This window comes from Emydura macquarii, unplaced genomic scaffold (assembly GCF_026122565.2).
Source record: "Emydura macquarii macquarii isolate MOO-44397 ecotype Brisbane River unplaced genomic scaffold, CSIRO-AGI_Emac_v2 contig_1146, whole genome shotgun sequence".
In the NCBI taxonomy this organism is placed as follows: Eukaryota; Metazoa; Chordata; order Testudines; family Chelidae; genus Emydura; species Emydura macquarii.
Genome location: NW_027131283.1, coordinates 12007254 through 12026584, shown reverse-complemented (window position 1 = coordinate 12026584; position 19331 = coordinate 12007254). Strand labels below are relative to the sequence as shown.

The 19331-nt window shown below is 40.8% G+C and overlaps 1 protein-coding gene across 2 annotated transcripts in view; it reads left to right on the top strand.

Moving 5' to 3' along the window:
* The window catches only part of TRAPPC3L (trafficking protein particle complex subunit 3L), a 33749-nt gene that overhangs the window by 5994 nt on the left and 8424 nt on the right, over positions 1-19331 (top strand). For both annotated transcript variants that reach the window (XM_067546782.1, XM_067546781.1), the window contains one exon: positions 2431-2530. In XM_067546782.1, the coding sequence (XP_067402883.1) occupies positions 2431-2530 (100 nt within the window). The remainder of the gene's footprint in view (positions 1-2430; positions 2531-19331) is intronic.

The following is a 19331-nucleotide window of genomic DNA, read 5'->3' as shown; positions in this document are numbered from 1 at the left end:
AATTAAGCCTAGTGTTTTTATTGGAATTTTTGCCAACAGGGCTATTTTGATACGTTTTTCTGCTTATGCAGCACCATCGGTGAAGATGAAAGCAGCACAACTTTGGAAGCAAAGTTTAGAACGTAGCAGGTCCTAGATGCATAGATATAATAATAAGGCTGTTTGTTGTGTTTCTGCTATATACAGGTTGTCAGGCAGAAACTTGTCACTTTAGTTTACAGCTGATTTTATGGATCCAAAGGTTAAACCTAAAAATAACCTGAGCACTCTCTTGTATTGGTGATGTACATATTTTAATAACTGCTAATGAAATATTTACTAGTGCAGCTAATGGTGATACTTAGCTAAATGTGCCAGGCAATAAATACATATTTCCTGGCTTGGCAGTACACCACACTGGGTTATTTTGAACCTCAGTCTTCCAGAAAGCTTTTTGTTATAACATGGCATTGGGTATAGTATAACTTTTAGGCTTCTTGTCATAGGGCCTGATCCAAAATCAATGGGAAACTTTTCATTGATTGCAGTGGGCTTTGAATAAGGCCCATAATGATGGTGAGAGAGATTAAGAAACAATGAGTTTAAATGGATATGGGGAAAAAAATCAATAAAAGCATTTCTGAGCTTGGCCCAGGTGCTTGTATTGACAGTTGTGTCAGTTTCATTAACTTTTCCTTTTACAAACTCTCCTATACAATATTTGCTATGATTTAGCTACAGAATCTCTCTGCATTTAGTAACCAGGGTTGTCTTCAGAATGCTTGCAGTGCATTTAAAGGACTTATTTTATTTGGAGAAGATTTTTACAAACTTTCATCCTTTTTATATTGACCATTTCATTTCTCTGGAATTCCAGTTCTGTTAGAACATTTTAATTGAATTTAAATGTGATTAAAGGGATGCAGCTAATTTTGTGCAGAAGTTGCACAACAGACACTTTAGACATTCTTTTATGGTGATGGGAAATCAAGAGGAAGGAGAAAGTGGAGAAGGCATTTCAGAGGAGGAGTGAGAAGGAGGAGAAGAGAAAGAAGGACAAAGAGAAGGGGAGTAGCAGTGGATGAGGAGAAGGTATATAATGATGGAGGAGAGACAACAGAGGAGGGAGAGAATGCAGGCATGGGAGATCTACTCATCTCTTGTATGACCCATTTCAGAGAGGTTGCAGGGATCAAAACATCTGTAACCTACAATTTCCATGGGAGGCAGATGAATCAAGATGCCTAGGTCAAATTGGACTCTGGCCCCCCTGTTGTGCAATCCAAGTTATGTGACCTGCTGCGGGAGTGCCTTTTGTTTCTATGAGAGACTAGGAGAGATTGCTGAAACATCATTAATAAATACATTAATATCACAGCTGTGTCAGGACTCAGGGAGCTCCAACTCTAAGGGACAGGCTCCCTGGAGAGGGTCAAATAAATATTCCCTTTATTCTTGTAATACATAAATAACAGCTTATTGCAGGAGCTCACACAAAACACAACTCTTCTCTGAAAACCACAGTGAAAATGATTTCTGCCAAGCCTCCTAATCAGGTAGGCTGGGCTCAGCCAGTCATGGAACTAGGGGACATACCATGCAGTGCTAATATACTGTAGTAACCAACGTGGTAAAAGAACCTAAATAGAACAAAACAGAATGTGACTCCACTTGTGATCAAGTCCAACCACCCAGCAAAAAACACAGAAATGAATTGCTATAAAACACTGCAGTGATTTCTCTGTGGTTAGTTAACCAGGAACATTTTATTTATGGGTTTTTCCAATTATTCTGTAATTAGTATTATTATTTTTTGCTAACTATTCTTGTTTCACACATGCTTCAAAGAATCTAAACTTGTCAAATTTCATCCTAAGCAAATGATGTCATGAAAAGCATATGCCAGCCCCTCAGACTATGCTTGGGTATGCCAAATTGCCATTCATAGGCAATAGTTTACTGGTGTCATCACATTCCCAGCTGGCCAAGTTGTAGGCTCAGGATGTCTTCTCAGAGAATCCCCTTTCGAGATCTTACTTCAGAGAATGACATGGGGAAAGATGGCACTAACCACGGCTTTAGTAGTGACAAGCTAGTAGGGCCTGACTCACATTTACAGTAAGGCCACTTTACATCACTCTAGTCATACAAAGAGGCCCTAAAATGGGCATAAATTATATTTGTGCCAACTTTAAACCCCCTTTCCATAACTAGGTCCAGGCCTACTTTACACTGCCAGCGTGATGTAAAGTGGCCTTAGTATAAATAAGAATTGGGCCCAGTAAAATCTCCATGTCTCAAAATACTACCACACTCAGGCCACAGCATTTTTCAGACCCAGTTCATGCAGCTATTTTGCACAGAGAAAGAGTGAGACTAGACAGAGGAACAAGGGGAGGAGATGAAAAGTGTCCAGTAACTTGGCATGTAACTTTCTTTCCTTTGCCTTAGGGGATATAACCTTGGTACAAGGCTGGTTGAAGATTTTTTGGCTCGCTCTGCTGTGAGGAAGTGCCGTAGCTATTCTGAAACTGTAGAGGTGATTGCACAGGTAAATAAAATTAAAGTAGCTAGACTTTGTTATCCTTTGATGTCCTCGGCCTCTGGGAAGACACTAGCGGCCTCACCTCCTACCAGTTCATTCCAAAGTAGTTAGTCCATATACTAATATGCTTAACTCTCTTGTCTTAAATGAAGGTGCTACAAAGCAGAAGAACAAGACAGTGTGTTGTTCTTCATATTAACATAAGCTTTCATTGTGTTAACTAAATCAGTTCCCTTATTTATAACTTTACATCTATCTAACAGCACTCCACTATAGGAGCTGAGGCCCAGTCACTTATCCAAATGGTCATCAAGACTGAAACTCTTTTACTGGCTATTCTATATGGAAGCAATAACAATGGATAAGGAGGACATTTCCTGCTCATGTCAGGCTGGAAAGATTGAGGGTTTGAAGTGAAGCACAAAAATATTAAAAAGTAAAGTAAAAAAACAAAGGAGTTACCTTTTCATTTCTTGACAACTTAGCTCTCCCATAGGCAGGGATAATCCTGCGGAGAACAGGATTTGCAAATGGTGCAAAGCAGCTAGGGCAGACCTGAGACTCAGGCACGTTATGTAAAATGTCATTTTAAAGGGTGTATATTTTAGCGAGAAAACTTTGTAGAGAACAGTTTAAAGGGAGAGTGTGGCTTTTGGAAATTTAAGAGAATGATATTTTCTAATGGTAAAATACATTCAAATAAAAACTTCATCCTTCAGTCCTATACTGTGCGTCGGAGGCTTTTGCTTGGTGAAAGCTGAAGAATTTTTTTGGAAGCTTGCTAAGACCCCTGTTCAGCAAGGTACTTTAGCCCGTGCCCAACATGAAGTATGTGAGTAGTCCCGTCAACTTCAGTGGGACTGTCCAAATGCTTAAAGTTAGGCATATGCTGATGTAGTTTACTAAATCAGGGCTTGATAGCACTTGTGTGGACAGGAAATGTGGAATAGTTTTGTCATGCAGTTTGAAAAATATAACAGTTAAGCTATTTTAGATTGTTTTACATGTTGAAATGCTCTTGTAGAAAAATAAATATTGGAAGAAATACCAGACCTCCATTAGTTCATTTGATCACACAGCAGATCCACCCCACCTCCTCATAACCCCAATACTACAATGAGCTCATTATCCAATTACAAGATGTTACAACAACAGTTTTAGCAGCCCGCCAGTATCAATGCTATGAGTGCTATAACTTTCGTGATGGAGAGCTACAACTGTGCATATCAGTCACCATTTTTGTGTATTTTTAGCCTTGATGAAATTTGCTGGATGGTAACTTTAGGAAGAAACTGGGTTTTTCTGCAAATGGAAGACTCCATGGAGGAGGATGCATCTTATAATTATATGAAAAGAACAAGCTCTGACTAATCGTGTTTACTAGCTCACAAAGAAAGGGACACTGTCCCTGCTCCCCACAAGCCCTTCTTGAGTACTTTAACCATCACATTCAGGTGCTTTCCCCCTCCATGGTGTGGAATTCACTTTAATGGGGAGGGTGTCCAGGGTCATTGATTGGAGGAGGATCCTTCCTCTGGCACTGCCATGAGAACTGGAAAGCGTGAGGGAAAATCTGGGAGCCAGTACAGAGACATAGGCCCTTTGCACACAGGGTTTATGTCTACAAGGGCAAATCTCATCTCCCAAAGGAAACACCCCCTTGGAAACTCCAGCAGAGGAAACATGGAGGGCTCCCTGTCCCCTAGATAGGTTTCCCCAGCATAGAAGATGGGCTATCCCTAAGTTGTTAATATGACTTATAATTTTCAGTACCAAATCAGATTCTTACTTTGGGAACGGTCTCTTTTATATTCCTTTCATATCCTTAAAGGAGATTTTCAGTTGTTGAGTATTGTGATGCCTGCATGATCTCTGTTCAGAGAATAACAAATAAGCCATCTTTTAGAAGAAAGGTTGTTTACTAGGTGGTCATTGAGTGGAATCTCTGTGGGGAATCATTTGTTGCTAAAATAAGTTAAATCAGGGTTTTATTTCCATTTTATCATTTGGTGAAGTAAATTTATATGAGGCTTGGCACAATTGTGACTGCTTGTAATGATTCATAGTACACAGACTCACTCAGCAGCTAAACAAATACTGTAGATTTAGCAGCATAAACTAGAACCCAATCATCTGTAAAACACCAGCTTCTTTCTACACAGTGAGCTAACATAGCGACATCACCTGCTATCTACCATCCACCAGGCATTTTCCTTTTCAATCCAGTAGAGGGCAATTCATACAAATTATACAACTTAGTACATTACATATGTTTAGTTGTCCAAGCACTTGCAAAAGGAAACCCATATATGCATTAAGAAGAGGTGAATCTAAATCAGATTTAAAAAAAAACAAAAAACAAAATTCCCAGGCATCCCATGCATATGCCATTTATTACAATATTTGAAACATATACATTCCACAGACTTTCCTATGTCTGTGGCATGTACATGTTAAATCACTTTTACATTTTAACAGTCCTGAGAATTATTTGGCGGCATTTGAGAAATTAATTTGTCCTCATTTCAACTGCCACTGCACAAAAATCAGCTCCATAACTGGCATTAACTGGATCAGTTTGAAAAATAAATTCATTTATACCACAGGTGGCCAAACTGCGGCCATTGAGCCGCATGCGGCTCTTTTGCAGTTAAAGTGAGGCTCGTGGAACCCTCTATGTCCCCCCACCATTCTCCACCTACTAGACTGGGGTGGGGAGCTCAGAGCTTCTACCTTGTGTCAGGGTGGTGGCTAGAGGATTCTGCCCAGTAAAGCTGATATGCCTCTTGATGGTAACAATGTATCCACACTAAAGTAACATTGCCATTTTACGTCCAGCCCAATCATATTATGGTTTCCTTATGCAGTTTTTAATTTGACAGGTTATAAAATATATAAACATTCAGAAAAAATACACAAACTCTGGGATTCTTTCATAGTCAAAGTTATGAGACTCCATTACCATTAAAAGAAACAGGAAAAAAGTTGTACTTTTCCATGATTGGGGCTATGTACACACTGACGGCAAATCAGATTGATCTTTCTGGATCGATTGAGTGGTCAGTGAAGACCCGCTCAATCGATCCGGGAGTCGACGCACTAAAACCACCCCCTCAAGTGGCGTAGCGCTGCATCAACGGGAACGGATTTCCCGTCAGTGCAGTGCAGTGAAGATGCCACACACAATGGAAGGTAAGAAGTTGACAAGAGTTACGCAAGCTACTCTGAGTAGCTTGCATAACTCCCATCGACTGCTGCCAAATTTTCAGATAAGTGTAGATCTGGCCTGGGAAAAACTAGTGGACCTGCAAGTTGTACAGAGTTTCACGAGAATACACCTTGTTTCTCATATTACTGAGTGTCATGTCAAATGTTAAAAGACCAAAAGAAAACAACCAAACACAAACGATTGGTACACAAATCACAAAGGGCCCAGTTTTGCTACCTTTACGTTGATCCTCGTACCTTATTCCATGAGTAACCTTATTGACTTCAGTGGGACCACTTGTTGAGTAAGGTATTACTAAAGTTGAATAAAGGTGGCAACATCTGGGCCTAAAAGTTTAGCTGAAGATATTTATTATGCGAAATTATAGAAACTAAGTAACGTGATGTGTGATCCACTCTGATATTTTGGCATTAAGGACAGTTGCTGAACAATATAATAAATAATGTTATAACTCACCTGTGACTGACATGAAAGGACAGGAAACACTTTATCTTTCATGTTGGCCATGGAGGGACTAAGGCCCAGAAACTAAAAGGTATTTTGGTGCCTAAATACCTTTGAGGATCTGAGCATAACTGCTCACCTGGAAACACAGAAAGGATATCTTTGCATTCATTACAGCTGATGTTGCCCTGTAATGCTCTGTAATGAGTCATACAGCCAAAGTCTCTCACTGCACACAATACTATGATCCATTGGTGTGACTGCAAGCCATGTCACTGAAGCAACAACCAGAGGTCTCCCCTGCGATATAGAACACAAAATAGACACCTTTCTATTGCATAAAGCAGCTTCAGGTGCTCAGCACCTGAAAGGAAGAGTGTTGTGATGTCCCTCAAATCAGCCTCTGGACCTAGTCAGATTTTTCTTTACTTGTTTTTCTTCTCTTCTTTTCTGCGTGATACATTTTCCTTTGTTTTCTCTGTTTTTTCAAATGTTAATACCAGATGTGAGACAATCTTTCTGGTTTTGCTGGGTATTTGAACTTACTAAAAGTCCTGCCTATTTAAAAAGGCCTCATTTCTTCTCTCCCTGATTTGTTATATAGTACAGTTGATCAAACAACACAAATATAAGTAGTGAAAGACTAACTTTAAGAACAAGGAAAAGGACTCTATTTTCCTCATGTTACAGGTTCTACTATCAACTGCTATCAAGACCGTTTAGCATAGTAATAGAAGGAGTCTCTAGTAACATAGTTACTAGTAACAAAATAAGATTAAATAACTGGCAGCCACTTCTGAATCTTTATTGACAAATAGCAGTTTAATGTTCTTAAGTGTGGTTTTGAACTTAATGCTCTGAAAATTCTGGGAAATAGATACAATTATAAGTAGTATAACAATCTGAACATTGGTTTACGACAATGTTCTTGATGAACAGATAGTCAGGAATTTCTCCAAAATGAACCAGTATATAAATGGAAATAAAAGGAATATCAGGTAAACACAATCAATCTGCTAGTTTAAGATTACACAGCTTTTTGCATTAACTCTTTATATATGTTAATTCCTCAGTTCATTAACCAGACTAAAAATAACAAGCAAGGTACTGGTATATCTAAATGCACTGACTCACCCTGTAGATTAAATAAACTAGGTTAGGATCAATTATTATGATTGTTAGAGCCAGCAATCATTTGGGGACAACATGTATCATTATGACTCTGATCCTGCAGTCTTTAAGAAAGTAAAACTGAAGCCTGCAGAATCAGGCCTTAGCTGTTAAATGCAAGTACAAATTGGGAAGATATTAAACAAAAAAAGAAGCTTCAAGTGATAAGCACCAAAACAACTTGCTGTGCCAACCCTATCATGCTGAGGGGACAGAATTTAACACAGCCACTTAGTGTGAGTGGGAATTTAAAAACAGTAGTTTAGCAATTCAGACATCAGTATCTAGGAATTACTGCTAATTTAGACACAGTTGGTATAGGGCCAAAACAGAGTGATGATCAGCCAAAGAAAACCCTTCTTTCACCAATTTCCCATGCTGTGAAGTGAATCCCCATGTCACAGGGTCCTGTGACAGAAAATATTTGCTACATGGCTACCGCTGGAATGGAAAAAAGATGTAATGACCCTCTTAAAAGTAAAAAAATAACCCACTTTCTAAAAATCCAATGGATATTCAAATCTATAACTGACCAGAGAAGAAACGGGAAAAAAACTGAAGAAATGTATTGAAAGTAGGAATAAGCCAAGGAGACAAGCCAATGTGCAAGTCTGGACCCAGATCCACATTAGGTTTAGACTAAGTTTTAGAATTTGGGTTTGGGATGAACTAGGCCAAGTTCTGCGATCTGGTGAGCTCTTCTTGGGAGCTTTTGCTCCATAAATCAGAAATTTTACAACTGATCCTGTAAGATTTCCAACACCATGGGTCACATACAAACCAGATCTAGAAAATAGATGTCTTTTGGTTTTAGCTCCAATCCAGACCAAAATTATAGAGCAATTTGGATGTAGACTCCAACCACCTTCCATAACATTTCGGAGGACTAGCACTTGAAGTTCTGGTTTGGATCTATTTCCAATTCAAAGCAGAAGAGGTATTTTTTCAAATGAACTAGGCCATGAACAGAACGAGAAATAAAGAGGGTTGCATTTCAAAACATGGCTAAAATGTTATTATATCTGTCTTTGATGGGTAAAACAAAGATGATGATGATGGTAAACATGTTGCAGTCAACTGTGGAAAAGCTGGAAGTCTAGCAAAGCTGTGCTTGCCACAGGAGATGTGGTGGGGGCAAAAGTGACTTAAAATGACCTTTACATTTCCCAGATCTTGGTAACACATAGGGCCCATTTAACCCCTGGCCGTAGTCAGAGCAGCCTCAGAGATGATCTAATCTTTCCTGCCTGCAACAGCTGCCTACTGGCAGTTTTGCTAACTCGGGCACTCTGGCCACACGCCTTTCTGCTCTTCCCTGTTTTGTACAACATCTTCATTAATGATCTGGAGTATGGGGTGGATTGCACACTCAGCAAGTTTGCAGATGACACTAAGCTGGGGGGAGTGGTAGATATGTTGGAGGGCAACAAATTAGACAAATTAGGGAATTGGGCCAAAAGAACTCTGATGAGGTTCAACAAGGACAAGTGCAGAGTCCTGAACTTACGACAGAAGAATCCCATGCATTGCTACAGTCTGGGGACCGACTGGTTAGGCAGCAGTTCTGCAGAAAAGGATCTGGGGTTACAGTGGACAAGAAGCTGGATATGAGTCAACAGTGTGCCCTTATTGCCAAGAAGGCTAACAGCATATTGGGCTGCATTAGTAGGATAACAGCAGAATATAGACCCTGGACTACAGAAAAGAAGACTTTGACTCCCTCAGGGAGCTGATGGGGAGGATACCCTGGGAGGCTAATATGAAGGGAGAAAGAATCAAGAGAGTTGGCTATATTTTAAAAAAGTGATGGACATGATATATCTTGACTTTAGCAAAGTTTTTGATATGGTCTCCGATAGTATTCTTGCGAGCAAGTTAATGAAGTAGGGTTGGATGAATGGACTATAAGGTGGATAGAAAGCTGGCTAGATCATCGGGCTCAACAGGTAGTGATCAACAGTTTGATGTCTAGTCGGCAGCCGGTAACAAACGAAGTGCCCCAGGGGTCGGTCCTGGGTCAGTTTTGTTGTAGTTTTAGTTTTCATGGACAGTAACCTGAGATATGTATCTTCGAGGAAAAAAATACAACAGATCCTTGAACAAAGTCCTAAGCCTTACCAATCAGCTTGGATTGAAACTAAATAAGGAAAAATATGTTTTCTGCCTACCTCAAAATGAGTTTTTGGGACAGACAACAAGAAAATTAAATCAGTCCTTGTGCTGAGAAAGTAAAATCAATTCGAGAATTGAATGCACCAACTAATGTACCTGAACTGAGATGTATTCAGGGAATGGTAAATTATTTTGGTTGATACCTACAAAACCTTTCTATAGTGACAAAACCACCAAATGAACTATTAAAGACTAAAACATCTTGGCTATGGAGGCCAAATCAAGACATATTCTTCCAAAAGGTAAAAGAAATCATCTCAACAGCTCCAGTTCTCAAGTACTATGATGTGAAGAAACTCACAATGGTCAGTGGGGATGCAAGCAGCTATGACCTAGGTGGTGTATTGTTGCAACAACATGGATCTGAGTGGTAACCAGTTGCATTTTGTTCTTGCACACACACAGAAATGGAAAAATAATATGTACAGATTGAAAAGGAGTGCTTGGCAAGCGTATGGGCATGTGAGAGGTTTTACAGATACCTATGTGGATTGGATTAATTTACATAGAAACAGATCATAAACTGCTTGTGTCCCTCATCAACAGAAAAGACCTGGAACATGCAGCTAAGATGCCAACATCTCGGACATTGGCAATCCTTGGATTCGAGGATGATCTCTACCATGGATTTACATATGAGTCCTGAGATGACTCAGGAGTCCAATCCTGGAACCACAGATCTGCCCGCAATAGGTACAGATATTTCCTAATGGGTCAGTTGCCTGCTGGTACAAAGTTCTTTCTCTTTCTTTCCTTCTCCCTTTTTTCAGCTTCAAGGGCAAGATGCTGCTCCTCAAAGCGGGCCACTGCATGAAGAAGGCACCATTGAGGTTGGTTGGTGGCTTGCTCCTCCCAGCTTATTATGTCCAAATCAGTTTTCTTAAGATATGCTTTCAGTGTATCTTTATAGTGTTTCCTCTGACCACCACAGAATCTCTGACCATAGGTAAACTGAGAATAGAGAACTTGTTTTGAAAGGCAAAAATCTGGCATCCAGCCCAACCCAGCATAGTAGGTGCATGTCCAGCCCAGCATAGTAGGTGCATAAGGATCATTGCTTCAATGCTAGTGACATTGGCTTCAATGAGGATGCTGGTATTAGTGCTGTGATCTCCCCACTTGATGCAAAGGATCTTCCGGAGGCATCGTTGGTGATACCTCTCCAAACACTTAAGTCATTGTCGGTAGGTCACCCAGGTTTCACATCCATGAAGGAGTGCCTTATAGACCTGGATTTTGTTGTCCTTCCATAGTTCATGAGCCATGAAAACACATCAGAATAATTTCCCAAAGGAAACACTTGTGTACTGGATCCTGTGCTGAATCTCACTGTCAATGTTTGCATTTTGAGAGAGTTGGCTACCAAGGTAGCAGAAATGCTTGACTGTCTCCAAAGTCTGTCCTTCGACACTAATTTGTGGTGGATCATGTGCAAGACCTGAGGCAGTATGATAGAATACTTTAGTCTTCTTGATGTTAAGTGAAAATCCTAGCTTTTGGTAGCCTTGTGCAAAAAAATCCAGTGTGGACTGAAGGTTACACTCAGTATGCACAAGAATAGCACAACCTGAAGGATAGCATACTGAAGATCAATAATGGACGCCCTGAGGATTTTAGACTTCAAGTGGAGACATCAGACATTAAACTGCTGCTCATCCATTCCATATCAAATGTTAACTCCAATGGGGATATAGTCTTTAACGAGGACCAGAATGACTGCTAAATAGATGGAGAACAGGGTTGGGGCAATAACACAACCTTGCTTAATCTCAGTTTTGATGATAAAAGAGTCCATCTCCAAGCCATTACAAAGAACAGCAGCAGTCATCTGATCATGAAGAGGCCTTAGGACCTTAATAAATTTTTGAGGACAACTGGATCTGGCCAGCACCTTCAACAGGCCTTAAGGAATGACAGAATGAAGGCCTCCATTAAATCAATGAAGGCTATATTCAGGTCCTGATTTTGCTTTCGAGACTTTTCCTGGATTTGTCAGGCAATTAAGATCATGTCAATTGTCCTGCGAGATGGTCTGAAACTGCACTGAGATTCTGGTAAAATTTCTTCATCAAGGGGAAGTAATCAATTTAAGAGAATACAGGCAAGAATTTTCCCTGCTATAGATAACAAGGCAATGCCTTGATAATTTCCACACTTCGACTTGTCCCCTTTCTTAAAGATTAGAACAATATTGGCATTTCTCAACTCTTTTGGAATCCTCTCATTATACCAGATTTGAAGAAAAAGTTTGTGGAGCTTCTTTACCAGTTCTTCTACTCCAAGATTGTAGACTTCAGCTAGTATGCCATCTGGTCCTGCTGCGTTGTTGTTCTTAATTTGCATGATGGCTTGTGTTACTTCTTCCAGGACAGGGAGATCAGCAGGTGATTCTCTTTCACATTGTCTAGGTATGGATTCAATAGTGGCATCAGAGACAGTTGACTCACAGTTCAGGAGTAGCTAAAAATGCTCCTTCCATCTGGCTTTGATGGATTCACTGTCCTTAAAGCCTATCGACCCATCTTAGGCTTGGAGTGATGTGAAATCACAGGAGCGTGACCCATAACTGGCCCTCATTGCCTGAAAAAAGCTCCTCATGTCATGTCATGCCGTTGGAGTTGGCCTTCCCCTACTCCCAGTATCTAGTACTATGATTAATGCAATTTAACCCAATTGCTAAATATGTTCCTAGTAGTAGCAGACACTCTGTCACAGAGCCCAGCATCACACTCAACTACCTGTAATACATTCGTGGATGTTGTGGACACATACACACCAGTGTCAGAAAAGAGATTACAACAGCTACCAAAAGTTATCTTGATAGACAGACAACCTCAGGCAGTTCTAAGTTACATTAGGTGCAGCTGGCCCAAGTATCTAAAGGACTCTAAGAAAATTACAAGAGACTACTTTGTAGGGCATGGACAATAAGAAAGTTAAATGGACTCGTGATTAAAGGCAATTGCATTGTAATTCCCAACAAAATGAAAGGGCAAATCCTAAAACTCATCCATGAAGGACATCAAGGATTAACTAAATGCCATGAACGGGCCAACTGGTCAGTGTGGTGGCTGGGCAGCATAAAGGTCATAAAGAAAAAGTATCTGCAGGTGAACATTGCAGAACTAACTGATCAACACAACACAAAGAACCTTTAATAACAACATGTCTACCAGACAGACCTTGGAAAAGATTAATTGCAGATTTCAGAGGATATCATCACCTGGTTGTCATGGACTATTTTTCAAGGTATATAGAAATAATGTAATTGAAAGTCATAACATGTCAAAATATTATCGAGTAACTGAAGTGCACTTCTGCTCATTTTGATATTACAGAACAACTAGTGACAGACAGCAGACCACAATTCACTGCAATGGAATTTGTCACTCTGAACAAAATATTATTTTGATGATATTACTAGCAGCCCACATTACCCACAAGTGAATGCGGAGGCTGAGAGAGCAGTACAGACAGCCAAGAAAATCCTACAGCAGAAAGATCCATTCCTTGCTCTTCTGAGTTACAGATCAACACCCACACCAGCTACTGGATATAGTCCAGCACAACTGCTGATGGGAAGACACCTTTGAAAAAGAAGCTATCTCTAAAGTGGCCAGACATGAAGGGAATAGCCAAATAAGATAAAAAAAGCTAAAAGAGTTTTTGAATACTTTTATAGCAGGCATCACTTAGTTAGAGAATTGCTGAGTCTAGAACCTAGTGATTGGCTACATGTCAAATTGGATGGAGAAAAAAGGATGGACAACTCCAACTGTTGTAAAGAAAAATAATTCAGCGCCCAGCTCACATATGGTGGAGACCAACAGTGGAGAGTTCAACAGACACCCTTGATACCTACAGTTTGTTCCTCAGAAAGAACAACCAACAGAACAAGTTCTACAGTTGGCAGATGCAGAACAAGATGGCTCAAGCATTCCAAACAAACTACAGCCAGTCATTGCAGACAGCCAAGTTGTTACATGTTCAGGTCATGTAATTAGAAATCCAGCACAATTCAGAGACACTTAAAAGACTGACATGTACTGAACTTCAAAGATAGTGTAATAGTGTAAATATTATAAATGGTAGGAAAGTAAACTTAAACGGGAAGATGTAATGGAATGCTGAACTGCATTATACAGTTCTGCCGTTAGGTGACACTATGTGTAAAATACCTTATTTAAAGCTAACCTCAGCAGTACCAGTCAGAGCATTAAGAGGCTCTTATGATGAACACATCTGGTGTATATAAGAAAGCTATGGGACCAGTCCATATCTGGTACAGGAACATGACAACTGGGGCTCCAAAACACCACATAAAAATAAACAAATACATTTTAAAAAATTGCTTTACTGCCTCTGAGAAAGAGAGAAAAATGCATACGAAAGGTTGCTATGCTAAGTAGTAAATTGCAAAGTAGAGTACTGAATAGCAAGCAGCAATTACGATTGCATTAATCCATGGAATCATCAATGACATGCCAAAACCTTTCAAGTATCATATTGCATCCAAACAGTGCTTAAGGAAAAATACTTTGGAAAAACTAAAAGGATACCAGCAAAATATGTTATTTTGGCCAACAGCTTTTTCCCTTCTCAGCACTTTAATTTTTTTTATCACGAGTAGTTCTGCTTTCTGATCTGAATTCTAATGTCATTTTTTGAGCTTATTTATCACAACAAGTCTTCACTCTGGGCCCATTACTCATATTTATGGTGCATTATGCAGTGTTAGTGAAAAATCCCTAGTAACGTGTTGGGATGCCAAAGCAAGCTATTTTTTATTTATAGGCATTTCTAAAGCTTGGTCTACACTACAGACTTCTGTCAACGTAACTACATTGCTCAGGTGTGTGGAAAATCCACAGCCCCAAAGTGACCCAGTTATATTGCCTTAACCCTAGTGTAGACAGCACTATGTCGACAGGAGAGGTTCTCCTGTTGACATAGCTATCACTTCTCACGGATGTGGGTTAACTACACCGATGGGAGAAGCACCCAGGCCTCTGCAGTTTTTTAAGTATAGACCTGTCCTCAAGTACTCAGCACTGTATTTAGGCATCTTAGGTTAGTGAGGTGAGTTTCAATAGTTAGGAAGGATGGTCTTGTAGTTAAGGCACTGGTCTGCTAGTTGTGTATGTATGTTCAATTTCTTGGCAACCATGTGTCAAGGGGAACAATAAGACCTTCCTATCTCACAAGGGTGGCATCATGGTAAATTCATAAATATTTGGGAGGTGGTCAGAGTGTCCTATTATTTTCTCAATTTTTCATATGTGGAAACGGGCACAGAGAGATTGAAATTCAGCTTTAAAAATTGCCTCAAATTTTGGGAATCAAAACCTTTTCCTCATGAGGAGGGCCTGGAAGTGAGCACTTTGCCAACCTCAGGTTGCCTTATTTAACCTTCAAAGGAGCTAGACAGGGTAGTTTTCAAGAACATTGAGGCAAGACATGGTCTGCGGTGAAAATATAAGTCCACTTTTTTACCTGTTCAGATTTCTTCACATATTCTTAGTGTAGCTCTCACATTCCATTCACTTATTCTGAAGTCCTAAACTTTTTTCAATTGTTTATAATTTTAACCTCTTATTTTAATCCCTTGTATGAGTTAAGAGCCACTGTTCTGTATTGTTTCCATGTGAGTTCTGCTTTGCGAGTTCTGCTATGCACAGGAAATTTTAACAAAAGAATTTGGAAAGCCCTATAATATTCTAATGTGAAGTACAGCTCAAACTAAATTAAAAGCATATGAGGCACTTAGCACATTTAACTGGTTACTTTCCTCAGTAACAGAAGCCAAGAGATTGACAGAGCGTAGCTAGATTTAACGCAGAGGAGGAGTTTAACAGAACTCTGATAACTAAATGAGAAAAATGTGTTATTAGAGAGAGGGGTCTAGTAAACTAAGAGACAGACATAGTAGTGTTGGTTAGGAAATTTCTGTTTTTTTTTTTTTTAAATGGAAAATGTGGTTAATACAAAATTGATGTTTTCCATTTTCCATGGGAAAATGTTGCTTTTTCCTGAAATTATTTTTTTGTTTTGTTTTGGGTAGGCTTAACACTAATTTCTGCATCCACTTGAGCCACTACAGTACCTAATAGGAATGGTAGTTCAGCTGCGTCAGCCACCCCGCTTCTTCTATTTGGGCCAGGCTTCCCAGACAGACTTCATCTCCCAGCATAAACTGCAGTCTCTTTCCCTCTGGCTCAGATGCTGCAGTGCATCATGGGAGTTCCATGGCTGCGATGCATCATGGGAAATGTGGATTGACTACATATGCCCCAGCCCATAGGAGAGAATGGCAGCATGAGACTGAGGCACCAGCATTATAATTCCCATGAGGCACCACAGCAGCACAAGCATATGTAGATTAATCTTGACTCAACCAGAAACAAAAAAAATTGTTTTGGGTCAACAAACTGAACCAAAATATTTGAAAATGTTCAGAACTTTGGATTCCATGAACATTTTGATATTGACTTTTTGTCCTGATCTGGGATGAAAACAAATATCAGTATATTATAATTTCCTGTGGGATGGAAATTCTGTTTTCTGATCCACTTTAGCAAATAGGGCAGGGGTATTGGAGTTCCAAGCGTTATCGCATCATTCCTCCCTTCTCAGGTCTAGTTTATTTTTTACCATCTTGAGTTCAGAAAATGGAATATTCAGTTCTAATTCCCTTTAGAGAGAGTGGGTAAGTATCCTGAGAGCCAGGAGCCCCATGGGTAGGCAAACACGATGGCATGGGCTTCAGCCTGGCTAGCCTTCCAAGTACAAGTCTTCTGGGGACCCTGGGTATATATTTGTGTTGCTAGCCCCTGGCACCATTTGTTCACAACTGTTGTTACCGTGCCTATTCATGCTACAATCACACCTTCACTTGCAATGGGCACTACCCTTTGTAAGTCATTCAGGGCTAGATTTTCACAGGCCTTACTCTCATGCTCAGCCTGGCTCAGATTGCCACTCCAGCTGCTGAGGAGAGAGCAGGAGCTACTTATCCAGTGCTCTCCCCAGACCCCACTGCAAGGGGAGAGGGCTGAGAGGGGCTAGAAGTGACCTGGCTCTGTTCTTCTTCTTCACCAGCCAGAGTAGCGAGCCAGGCACAAGCAAGGAATAACCAAGATGCTTCATGAAAAAGGATGAAATAACTTACTCTTTACCCAGAGCCAGGAGGGAGGATGGGCTGAATTGTGACTCTCTGAGTCTCTGTTCTCTAAATTGCCCCTGGAGTGGCTCAGCTAAGTGCTGCCCCTTAGCCTGGGTTTATTGTAAAGTAACCCTTAACATCACTGGTTCAGTTTTCCCTTCTTTAAAATTGGGATAATGGCATAAACCTGTCTCCCAGGGCTATTAATGAGGTTTTGTTAATTTTTTTGTCATACCCTTTGATGGCAAAATCATTTATAAAAGTGGTAAATACTATTAACTTTCTGTGGGTGAATTTCCAGTCTTTAATCACCCTTCTCACTCTTAAGGTCCAGCAAAGCACATGCCGGGAGATGTTGCAACTGAAAGTTTGCTTTAGACACAATTTTAATAAAAACAGAGTTTGAGGCATCTGTTTGAAAGACTCTGTGGGCTGTGCGCCATGGTCAAGTTTAATTGAAAACATGGGCTTCAAACTGAGGGACCCTCAGCTGATTTTCCACAGAAGGTTCCCAGGAGCCAGATGGCAGTTTGTAATGAAACTAAAGATGTTTTGAGGGGAAAAAAAAAAGGTACAGAGAGAGAAACAAAGACCTAGAATAAAATTTTCAAAGTGCCTAAGTGATTTTGGAGCCTAAGTCCTAGTTTCAAAAGTGACTCAGGCACTAAGGAAATGTTGGCTTCTTAGTGTCTACATCACTTAGGCCTCGTCTACACTACCACCGGCAGTTGACGGGAGCAGTGGCATACCGTGGGTCTCCGGCGCCCGGGGGCCAAGCCTGCATTTGGGCCGCCCCAGCCTCGCTCACCGCCCTTCCCCAACGCACTTACCTGCTGCTCCAACCCTGCAGCCTGGCACCGGCTCGGACAGGGTGGCTTCACCCCCTGGCATGGGGGGGGGAGGGAGGCGGAGAAGCCTTTTGGTCAACGCAGCCTTACTCCTTTTTGGGAGGTGGTTTAATCGCATCGACTGGAGAGCACTGTCAGGATCGATTAAGCGGGTCTCCACTGCCCACTCAATCTGTCCCGCTGCACCGATCCCCAAGTCGCTGGCAGCGTGTAGGCATACTCTTAGAAAAATGGGATGAGGCACTTTGAAAATTTTAACTCCTAGTCAACTGGACTTTGCTGAGTACCCATTTCTGTACATGTTAAATGCTAAAAGAGAATCTGTTTTTAAAAAAATCTTAAAGGAGGAAATAATTAATACAATTTTCTAATTAAGTGTTCATTCTTGATGTCCTTAATCAGTCTTTACCAGTCAACCCTTCTCCCCCCCTCCATCCCCCCCGCTTTGAGTTCAGTGTAAAGACTGAAGGATTGAATCTATAGTTGTAAAGTTTTATGTTTACTGTGTGCTCACTACAAATTACTGCCCACAGTAAAGGGTTAACTGGATGAAAGTTAATGTCCTGTGATATAGAGGAGATCACATTAGATGATCTAATGATCTCTTCTTGTCTTAAACTCTGTGGCTGTCATGAATATCAAGGAATGGTCACTTTTTCAAAGAGAAATTCTACATAGAATCATAGAAGATTAGAGTTGGAAGGGACCTCAGGAGATCATCTAGTCCAACCCCCTGCTCAAAGCAGGACTAACCACAGCTAAATCATCCCAGCCAGGGCTTTGTCAAGCCGCAGCTTAAAAATCTCTAAAGATGGAGATTCCACCACCCCTCTAGGTAACCCATTCCAGTGCTTCACCACCCTCCTAGTGAAAAACATTTTCCTAATATCCACCATAGATCTCTCCCACTGCAACTTGAAACCATTGCTCCTTGTTCTGTCATCTACTACCACTGAGAACAGCCTAGCTCCATCCTCCCTGGAACCCCCTTTCAGGTAGTTAAAGGCTGCTATCAAATCCCCCCTCATTCTTCTCTTTTGCAGACTAAACAAACCTAGTTCCCTCAGTCTTTCCTTATAAGTCTTGTGCTCCAGCCCCCTAATAATTTTTGTTGCCCTCCGCTGGACTTTCTCCAACTTGTCCACATCCTTTTTGTAGTGGGGGGCCCAAAACTGGACAAAATACTCCAAATGCGGCCTCACCAGAGCCGAAGAGAGGGGAATAATCACTACTAATGCAGCCCAATATTCTATTAGCCTTCTTGGCAACCAGGGCACACTGCTGACTCATATCCAGCTTCTTATCCACTGTAACCCCCAGGTCCTTTTCTGCAGAACTGCTGCCTAGCCTGTTGGTCCCCAGTCTGCAGCTGTGCATGGGATTCTTCCACCCTAAGTGCAGGACTCTGCACTTGTCCTTGTTGAACCTCATCAGGTTTCTTTTGGCCCAATCCTCCAATTTGTCTAGGTCTCTCTGTAGCCTATCCCTACCTTCCAGGGTATCTACCACTCCCCCTATCTTAGTGTCATCTGCAAACTTGCTGAGGGTGCAATCTACTGCATCCTCCAGATCATTAATGAAGATGTTGAACAAAACCAGTCCCAGGACCGACCCCTGGGGTACTCTGCTTGTGACTGGCTGCCAGCTAGACATGGAGCCATTGATCACTACCCGTTGAGCCCAATGATCTAGCCAGTTCTCTATCCACTTTATAGTCCATTCATCCAACCCATACTTCTTTAATTTAACATCAACCATTCAGGATTCAATATTTGTAATCTA